The sequence below is a fragment of the Phaethon aethereus genome (assembly GCF_964289735.1).
Source record: "Phaethon aethereus genome assembly, chromosome: 4".
Classification (NCBI taxonomy): Eukaryota; Metazoa; Chordata; class Aves; order Phaethontiformes; family Phaethontidae; genus Phaethon; species Phaethon aethereus.
In genome coordinates this window covers 20,140,919-20,151,473 of record NC_138578.1, presented here as the reverse complement: position 1 = coordinate 20,151,473, position 10,555 = coordinate 20,140,919, and the positions used below count along the sequence as shown (strand labels likewise).

Here is a 10,555-nt window from a genome sequence, read left to right as displayed (position 1 = left end):
ATGGCGGCCACGGTGAGGCAGGACCTGGCGCAGTTGATGAACTCCAGCGGCTCTCACAAGGACCTGGCGGGCAAGTGAGTGCTAGCGCCGGCCTCCCCATGGCGGGGCGAGGCGCGTGAGCGGCCGCTGAGGTTACGGCCGGTCGGGGGCAGATGGGGGGCTGCCGGGCACTGGGCGGCGAGATGGTTCTTGCCCAGCGGCCGCGGTTCTTTAAATAAAAAGAAGTAAGTAAGAAAGAATTCCATGCATGATTTTGTAATTTTTAAATTGTTTTTCGTTTCTAACGAGGGCGTGCTTTGTGCTGGTGGTATCCTAGCGCCAGCTCCCTCGCGGGGCTTCAGCTCTTCGCCGTAGCGCTCTCGTGTCTCCCCGCCGCCCCTCAAGAGTTCGGCTGCCTGCCCGTCGACTGCGCGAAATTGATAGGTCGAGGAGTTTATATTCCTCAACTGCTGTAGATATGTCAGTAACATTGTTATTATTATTATTGTTGTTATTATTACTTTCATTAGGTTGGTATTTTGGATGACAAACCTTGGGGTTTGAGCTACTTGTAGTGCAATGTGTCACACAGGTTTTCTTGCCCCTGAAGGTTCAGTCAGATGTCAGATCAGTCAGCTGAAATTCTTTGAGTCCCAGTCCAGTTGCTTATTTTCCAGAGGAATTGCCTCACTTTTAGGAGTTTCATGTAAAGGTTGGAAAAGTTCCCCTCAAGATGTGGCTTCAACGTGAATGTAGTACTTCATCAGTATTGCACACGCTGAGGTTATGGCCCAGGCAAAGTTTAATTAGCTTTCTGAAGCATGAAAACTGGAGTTGAAATTTTTGCAGGAATAAATACTTAAAAGTGCATAGTGTATGCCTGTGCTCGTGTCAGGTGGCCCTAACTTACTATTTACCTCCTATTCCCAACACTGATTCTCATTCTCATTGAACATGGCATTTTGAACATTTGCCTAATTTTATTAATCTTAATCAATGAGCAATACAGTTTTTCATTACTTTTTCTGTGCGTTAGCCTAGGGATGTTATTTTTAAATTTTTTTCTTAACATTCAGAATTGCACATATATTCACAGGTAACAAAATGATGAGCTGTGTTATCTGAGAATGTAGTCCTGGGATTTAAAAAGAACCAGATACCAATTCCAGCTGAATGTTCCTGACATTTGAGCACAAGCCCTTTGGAAGATTGCCACCTCAAAGGTGTAGAAAATATAAGCAAAAGCAGGGCTCTGGCATAGAAAATAAGCAGAGAAACAAAATTTGTTAGTGACAAAATGTGCCCTATGAGTGACTTTTAATTTTTTTTTTTTTTTTTTTTAATCTGTGGACAGATATCGTCAAATATTGGAAAAAGCCATTCAGCTGTCGGGTGTAGAACAACTTGAAGCTTTGAAAGCTTTTGTAGAAGCAAGTAAGTGCATCTGGTATAGTTGGTTGCACACTGAGTGAAGACCAGAGGTCTGTGTAATTCCTGTTTAGAATTGCAGAGGTCTACGTGAGGCCATGTAAATACATGATATTTTGGTCCTACTGGAACTCAAACACACCTAGAAGAGGAATCATCATTTCCACATTCAGAAGTTAAGGGATAATGCACTTGTAAGCTTTGTAAATTATGTTAACTTTCCAACCTGTCAGTGTGACAGTGTTGGAAGGTGAAAAGATAAAGTAGTCTCTGTTGAATGCTAAAATTGATACTGGATACCAAGTGATATTTAAACTAACAACCCCCTTCTTCCTCTGTCTTAAGTTTGTGTGAAAAACTGTCGAGAAGAAATGGTTAGGGTTTTTTGTGTTGTATTGAATGCTTGGCTTATTGAATACCTCTATAAATTATACATGTTGTAATTTTTTTAAGTTGAGAATAAACTTAGTGAAATTCAGCCTGAAGGTTTACTTTGTCCAAGATGTTTCAGCAACTGAGAACAGTGATTCAGAGTGAAACAACTCTCTATAAATCAAAGTGAGAAATTCATTATTATCTGTCAGGGGTTAGAAATCTGGTGACCTCTAGTGTAGCCAAACTGTTTGAGAGAAAAAAATTCACCCTTTAAAAACAAAGAAAAAACCCCTTTACTTGGATACAGATTTAGAAACTTGAAATATTCAAATTTAATATAAAAGCAAATGGTCACTTACAGTGAAGGCACTGACAAGCATTGCCTCCATCTTGTGTTTTTCTTCCATGTGTCTCTGAACCAGTGGTGAATGAAAATGTCAGTCTAGTGATCTCACGTCAGCTACTTACAGATTTCTGTACACATCTTCCAAGTCTTCCTGACAGCACGGCCAAAGAAATTTATCACTTCACCTTGGAAAAGATACAGCCTAGAGTTATTTCATTTGAAGAGCAGGTGAGAGATCTTGATGAGGGATTTTTTGTTTGTGGGCTTAGCTTTGTGCTTCTGATCTGCTGACTATTTTAAGTCTTTAAAAAAGTGGTTCAAAACAGGTATTCCTACTCAGAGTCCAGTTTTGCATTCCTGTACATGCAAAACCTATGCTAAATGCAGAGAGTATTTAGGACCTTGCAAAGAATACAGACTTTGTATTCCTCTGCTACCAGAAAATGGCTCTTACAGTGAAACGGTACTTGAACTACTGTTGAGAGACAGGCTGGTATTCGTTGTATTGCATTTTACCCAACTAATGGAACACACAGGTGATGTAAAGGGAGAAGCATCTGAGAAATAGCTTTTGTTTCAAAATAAGTATCTGTGTGTGTGTTTGTGTATGTCTGTATTTTAGCCATAATCATTTTACCAGGAAAAAATGTTTTCTTGAAATCCCAGTTCTAGTTAACTACTGAATGTACTGGAGTTCTTTTTCAATTCAGTTCTTGGTTTTGTTGTATATGTATTCATCTGAGAGTTCTTACAGAAGGTATTTATGTAAAAAGCCTTTAGGATCTCATATTTGAGAAGAAAAGCAAGGCAGTTTCTGTCATGATTTGTATTTGCTTCTCTTTATGTTTTGACTTTCTAAGCAGCTTTTAAATGTTAACTGAATATGCTTGCCTATATGTTATAATGATTATGCATAAATTAAGTCCAAGACATGAGATTTCTTTTTTTAACCATACTTCTGCTTATAAAACCAGATCATAAGCACTTACATTTTACCTGCTGACAGCTGCTCTACAAAGTAGAAGTTTCTGCATTAGGATCTAATCATAGTTCATTCATATCTCACAGGCTTGATATGAGGTATAACTGCAAGAAACGGCTTGGGAATCTTGGTGCTCCAGTTCTTGAAAGCCTTGTTTCATCTTTTTAAAAGCTTTATAAAAGCTTCCTACTTATCGCTCCCTGAAGATAAACTCCTTTTATCTTGTCACAAGATTAAGTGGAAATGCTTCAAATCAGCACTCGTATTTAAAAAGCTTGGTATTAAAGCTTGATCGAGGAGCTCCACGCAGGACTCCCCATGTGGGAAGAGTGCATGCTTATAGGTTGCTGTGTCTGTGAAGCTGGGGTATCGGTTGAGGGGATTTCTGAACGAGAACAAATACTGTGAAAGTTAATACAGAACCATTCAACTTTTATAGCGTTTGCTCATGATCTTATTATTGTTTAGGTTGCTTCAATAAGGCAACACCTTGCGTCAATCTATGAGAAAGAAGAAGACTGGAGAAATGCAGCACAAGTATTGGTGGGGATACCTTTGGAAACAGGGCAAAAGTAAGTACTGTGCTAGACGCAGTTCTGTGTTGTTGCATATACTTGCTCCCTTTGTACTTAACTAGGCCAAGGAGTGAGAATTTTGGGGTTGCTTATTTTCCCAGAGTTTCAGTAGTTCAGGCCAGAACTACTGCCAGATGACAGAAGTATAGCTTGATGACTGTACGTTACAGTAAGCAGTTTAGTGGATGAAAATACTGCTCCAGAAGTTTTTGCACTATTTATTAGTGTTGTTGATAAACAGCCTTTTTGATAGTGTTTTCAAAAATGCTTCTAAGGTTATTGAAAGGTTCTTGAAAGGTGATAGTTCTTCCATGTGTTCGCCTTTATAGTTCAAAATGAAGACATAGTTTGAAAATGGATATTAACAAATACAGTTGTGGGGTTTTGTTTGTAGTTGTGTTTGGGGTTTTTTTTAAGTCTAGAACCCTTGCTGTTACTTTTCTCTGGCTGTTCTTTCTATCCTCTTTCTCTGTATGCATGCAGAAGGAATTGCTGTAGGTTTTGCCTAATTAGCACCTTTTTGTTCCACTGCAAGTTTGCTTCTTAACTCAAGTGGCTCACCACTTACGGCAAACTTCCAGTCCACTAAAAACAGATTATTAGAGTTTACATTTGTGTCTTGGTGGACAGCTACTGGTAGTTGTAGGAGCCAGTTCTATATTGGCATTCATCTCAAATTTCCTTACCCTGAATAGAGAGCACTAATTTTGGTGTTAGGGAAGAAGAAAACAGGGTAAAGCAAACACTGCCTAGTGCTTAAGAATCATTACATAATGTTTAGAACAGCTAAGAGCAAGGGCAGTTGTGGAGCAACTCTGAGCACTTGCTTTTCTATTTCTCTACAGACAATACAATGTAGATTACAAACTGGAGACCTACCTGAAAATTGCCAGGCTGTATCTGGAGGATGATGACCCAGTTCAAGCAGAAGCTTATATTAATCGAGCTTCCCTGCTTCAGAATGAATCAACTAACGAACAGCTGCAAATCCATTATAAGGTTGTCTAATTTGCTTTATTGCTTTCTCTTTCTAAAGGGAGATGATTCCACATTGAGATGTTCTTGTACAATGCCACTAGAAGTTTCATAATGAGGAAAGAGACAAAGGGAAAAGCTTCTAAATGGCTTTGGGAGCTTGAGAGCCACATTATAACAATAATTAAACAGCTCATTCCTTATCATTTGGAGATAAATCTGTAAAGGTTCCTTAAATGCCAGCTTTACTGATTGAAAATAAAACGTAGGCTTCAAAACATCTGAAATATTGTTGAAAATATTGCACCCACCTTTGTCTGTTGTATTGGGTCTGGCTGAGATGGAGTTAAGTTTTCCCCATAGCAGCCCTCACAGCACTGTGCTTTGTATTGGTAGCTAGAAGGGTGTTGATAACACACCAGTGTTTTGGCTACTGCTGGGCAGTGCTCACACAGCATCAAGGCTCTCTCTCCATCATTCCCCTCTCACCAGTAGGCTGGGTGGGGGCAAGATCTTGGGAGGGGACACAGCCAGGACAGCTGGCCAAAGGGATATTCCATACCATATGATATCAGCTCAGCAATAAAAGCTAAGAGAAAGGAGATGGGCAGGGGGGGAATTTGTTTTTTATGACGTTTGTCTTCTGGAGCAACTGCTATGCATACTGAAGCCCTGCTTCCTGGGAAGTGGCTGGACATTACCTGCTGATGGGAAGTAGAGCATAAATCCTTTGATTTCCTTTGCTCCTGCACGTGGCTTTTGCTTTGTTAAATTGCCTTTATCTTGACCCACGTGTTTTTTCTATCTTCTTTTCTCTCCCCTGTCCTCCTGAGGAGGGGAGTGATAGAGCAGCTTGGTGGCACCTGGTGTCCAGCTAAGGTCAACCCACCACATCTGTAAATCTAAGAGGGGAAAAAAAAAAATCATGTCCAATATTAGGGACAACAGAAGCCCTCCCCCCGCTCCTGTAATTAAATAGTAAGTCAGTCCCACCCATAAAAGTAGCTTTAAAGTCTCAAGTAGTAAAGTAACTGCTGACATTTCTGCTTATTTGTGGGTTTACTGTGTACATAGTTCATACACTAATTTCTCAAACCATTTTAGTAAGTGGGATGACCAGTGATAATTATAGTGTGACAGTACCAATCAAGTGTGGTGGTGTTTAAAATTCTACAACACAAAGCAGATGTGCCATGAGCTTTAACTCGGGGTGTGGTGGTTTTGGTTTGTTGGTTTTCCCTTTTCTTTTGTTTCTCCCACCACGCTGTGTTTTAAAGCATGCACTCAAGTTAGAAGTGTAAATATTTTCTGTAAGCGTTAGAAAAGCACAAAGGAAGGGAGAGAAGAAGTATCATGCTGTTACAGGGCTGAAAGGGAAAAGCAAACACTTGAAACATATAAATTGCTACCTAAGCGCTAGCTGTCAATGTCAGTAGTGAAGGGGAAGCTTACATAAGTACAATATGAGCTGCACGATATTTCATTTACTTAGTTTCTGGCATTTAGACATTTTCAGTGTTTAACATGTGAATAGTGCTGGGAAATGCCCTTTCAATTGCTGACATTGATACTTTAGCAAGGACTTTACAAATCAAGCTAATTGTTCGAAGACACACAGATGTCCCTAGGACGCAGTAGAGCAATATTTGTGGGAACTGTCACATGATAATGTGGCAATTTATATACATCTATATTATGCAGCCACCCCTGTTAGTTTTCTTTTTCTGAGACATACTTTCTTTCTAGGTTTGCTATGCTCGAGTTCTTGATTACAGAAGAAAGTTCATTGAAGCTGCCCAAAGATACAATGAGCTCTCCTATAAGAGCATAGTCCATGAAACTGAGCGACTGGAGGCATTGAAGCATGCTTTGCATTGTACTATTTTGGCATCAGCAGGTAAAATACACCTTATATTTTTGTAAAAAAGACCCAACATAGGTATTTCATATCCCCCAAAGCAAGTCAGCTTGTGTATTACTTGGTGGGGAGGGATCCAAAATTGTGAACATGGCGTCAAAATTACCTTTTGGCATACTGTTAAATCAGAGTTGGATTACTTCCATGTCTTTGCCAGTGATAAGGTGGCATATGGCTAAAGATGCAAAAGATAGTGTCAAAGTGCAAAAGTCAGTGACAAACAGTGTTTTGAACTGAACACAACCAAGTTCCTTCTTTGGTAGAGCTTTCTTCGTTAATTGCATGTATTGAGAAAAAGACAATAACTTTCTTGTTTACCTCTAAATACCCAATACTTTGGTGATCATTTATGAGGATTCTTCTTGACTGTCCTAGGACAACAGCGTTCTCGCATGCTTGCTACACTCTTCAAGGATGAGAGATGCCAGCAGCTTGCAGCCTATGGGATCTTGGAGAAAATGTATCTTGACAGAATTATCCGTGGAAATCAACTGCAAGAGTTTGCAGCTATGCTAATGCCTCACCAGAAAGCAACTACAGCTGATGGTATGTATTTCTCTAAAGTCTTGTAATTCTAGGTATTCATCCACAGGAGTTAGATTTGCCCAGTGCAGTCAAGAAGTGTGATGGAAAAGAATTTAGTATTGCTTATGTGATTTTTTTTAAAAAATTATTTCCCAGCATGTTACCCTCATGAGTATAGTTTAATAGTAAAGCTTCTTAGCCATAGTTCATCTTTCTCATTGGTTATTAAGGTTTTGAAATACTCTTCTAGAAGATAACTTATAAAAATCTTGTTTTTCTGTCCATGTACAGTCCTCTTCACTGACAACCTCCTAGTATTTCTAACTTTGCCACATACTTTGAGTCTCTGTCCTTTTGAGCTTCTCCAGTTCTAAGGCACTGTTATAAATAGGATGCCTGGAACCACGCGACACGCATGTAGGCTGTAAATGGTCTGTGTGGATGATAAATTTATTTGAACTGCTTCCTGACTTGACAGGAAGATGACAGGTAGTGAGGGGATGACTTGAATCTCACACTGCCTCCACATTGTTTTCTGATCCATCTCACTGATGTCTTATTAGCTCTGTTCTTCCTAGAGCCTCTGAACGGTGAGAAATAATGTGACTTAATGACTTCACTGGAATCCTAAACACACTGCTCTCCATTTTCTAAATTAGAAGACTTTGAAGTGGAAAAATGCATAAGCATGAAATACCTCTTAATCAGGAAAACCTTCCTAGTGAACAGTAACTGTTGATTAAGGACAAATAAACAACTGTGTAATCGCAGAGGTGAAAACTGGTTAAAGGTACTTACTAACAATAATCTGCAGTCCTGTCCTTGGGTCAATTTGTCATTTATTTATGACCTGTACTTCTTGTCTGTGTAAGTTAAAGAATGCAGGTTAGTTGGTATTTAATAATGTGCTTATCTTCAATTAGAGGCTAAAGGGCAAATGAGTTAAATTGTTAAATCAAGAAGAGAGAACCAGATGAGGGTTTATCACTATACAAGCACAGTAAGAGAGCGGTGAATTGTACCCATAAGAACTGTAATGAATAATAAAAAAAAAAGCAATGGTCTTTCCATTTGGTAAGCTATGAACTCGTCACAGGAAGTCAAACTGCCTCAATTCAGAAGTTGAGTCTTGTAGCAAAACCAAAGGCTTCACTTGATTATTCTAGAAGATAAATTAGAGCATTTAAGCTGTCTTAAAATGAACTACATGCCATCCATTTCTTTTTGTTCATTTTCTTCTGCATAGCATAACACTGATGTAAGGCAGATGCATCTGGACATATTTGCACACATAACTCTTGGGGGAAAAAAAACATTTTCAATCTGCTGTACAATATAAACCAAGTATTTCAGTCTTACAGTAATGGATTTTTTTTTTTCTAATCTAACCCCTAAGGTTCCAGTATCCTGGACAGAGCTGTTATTGAACACAACTTACTATCTGCGAGCAAACTTTACAACAACATTACTTTTGAAGAGCTTGGAGCATTGCTAGAGATCCCTGCAGCTAAGGTATCAGTTTTCTGCATCTTTTGTAAAAACAAGGAGCATCAGAGACATGAGCAAATAGCTGTGGTAAATATTAAGAAATAATTAAATATTCTGTATTATGAAGAAGGTTAAATATCTAAATACCTTCTTATAAGAAGGAAGGGTACATGATATGGAATGAACAATAGTGGAGTTAGATGCCGCTGATAGTATATCTAATCATTTCATAATTATTGTTTGTAGCTTCCCTTCTCCCCAGTGTACGGAGCTGTTGAAAAACCCATAAGGACTATTAAGTCTTAATCATTTTTAACTTCTTTTTGAATGGAAGAAGTTTCTAACATCTTTCTTCATTATTTCAGGCAGAAAAGATAGCTTCTCAGATGATAACTGAGGGTCGCATGAATGGATTCATTGACCAGATCGATGGAATTGTTCATTTTGAGAGTAAGTTTGACCACAGTTATTTTTTTAGCACCATTCAGAGTGAGCTTTTTGAGTTGCTGCTTTACAAGATAGGGAAATTAAGTTTCTTAATATCTTGTCTGAAGTGAGCTTGCTGGGTCTTGCTGTGTCCATGAGGTGGCAGAGTTTGCCTTAATGGAGGGCCACACTTCACTCACCCTCCCTACAATGCATTTTCTTATCCACAGGAAAGTGTGTATTCCATCAGTCTCCTTGTAGGTTCAAGTTTCACCAGGAAGTTATCTGTTCAATTCTACTTTGCAATGCAGGAGTTAGGTTTGTAACAGACAGCCAAAAATCATTATAGCTTTTGAATACAGAAATGGGCATGATGTGACTGCAAGGAAGGCTTCCTCTGTGAGGTAGGTGAGTGCAGTGACAGAAGAAAAGGTTGCAGTTGAAAAGGCAAGGGAGTTGCTAAGACTTACTCTGTTTGTTTTCCAGCTCGTGAAGCTTTGCCAACTTGGGACAAGCAGATTCAGTCACTGTGTTTCCAGGTTAACAACCTGCTGGAGAAGATAAGTCAGACAGCCCCAGAATGGACCGCACAGGCAATGGAGGCCCAGATGGCTCAGTGACTAAGCCATTGTCTAAATGGAGGCAGTCGACTGCCTACTGTGCTGGAAGAAGGGAACCGAATAGGACTGTGAACCAAATGAATAACCCACCTTCATTTCCCCACCTTCTGCTTTCACTCTAGCTTAGGACACAATTATGTCATACCATGTTTGGTGTGACAGTCCCCCAGTTCTCAGAGTATAGAATGATGCTGTTGCTGCCTCTGCATTGCACTCTGCTGTCTTGAAAGCTGTGGTTTCCACATAGAAGCAACTGTAATGTCTGCAGCAAGCTTTGGGTTTGGTTTAATTCTTTTCCCACTGTATTGCTATAGCAGTAGCCCATTACTTCCTATGATGCTTGTCCTGCTGTGAAAATATAAGTGCCATGTTTCTTTTAGTTGTAATTATTCTAATAAAGGCTGGAATGAGCCACTTGGTTTAAGTGTTGCAGGGACCTGTTTTTTGGTTTTTTTTCTCAAGCAGTAACTTGAAATAAGTTGACTTTTTGGAATTGTCAGTTTCAGCCCCTGAAAATGTCAAATGAAACCCAGCTTTTTTCCTTCTCTGTTTATAAAGTGCAAGTCTGAAATCTTAACTGAAGGAAATACTGCCCCTTCTCCTGCACTGGTGCAGTAGGGCACAGTTAATCTGTGCTGAGAGATGGGGTAAAGACCGCTGTTCCCAAGAGAGCTTGTTGCTTGTGATTAGAACTTAGCACATGCCAAGTTAAGGTAAGCTAAGCATGTTCTTTATTTTCTAGGGCAGCATGAATTGATAATTTTGCAAAAGTATCCATAGTGGTTTTTTGGAACTGGCGGTGTAACAGATTCTGACAGGTAGGGATTCTGTGCAGCAAAAGATTAAACACCTGAAACTGGAGAGGCTGGAGAATACTGTGCAGATTACTTAATAATGAGATACAACAACTAGGTAAAG

At 39.4% G+C, this 10,555-nt stretch overlaps 1 protein-coding gene across 1 annotated transcript; it reads left to right on the top strand.

The window, feature by feature from the left end:
• COPS4 (COP9 signalosome subunit 4) lies at positions 1 to 9,837 on the top strand (the record flags this gene model as incomplete). The annotated part of the gene is made up of 10 exons (XM_081998819.1): positions 1 to 74; positions 1,334 to 1,413; positions 2,205 to 2,356; positions 3,579 to 3,682; positions 4,531 to 4,684; positions 6,407 to 6,557; positions 6,954 to 7,124; positions 8,500 to 8,615; positions 8,957 to 9,041; positions 9,504 to 9,837. The coding sequence occupies 10 exons, from the start codon at positions 1 to 3 to the stop codon at positions 9,635 to 9,637; spliced, it is 1,221 nt and encodes a 406-aa protein (XP_081854945.1). The 3' UTR covers positions 9,638 to 9,837.
• Positions 9,838 to 10,555: the final 718 nt, after the last annotated feature.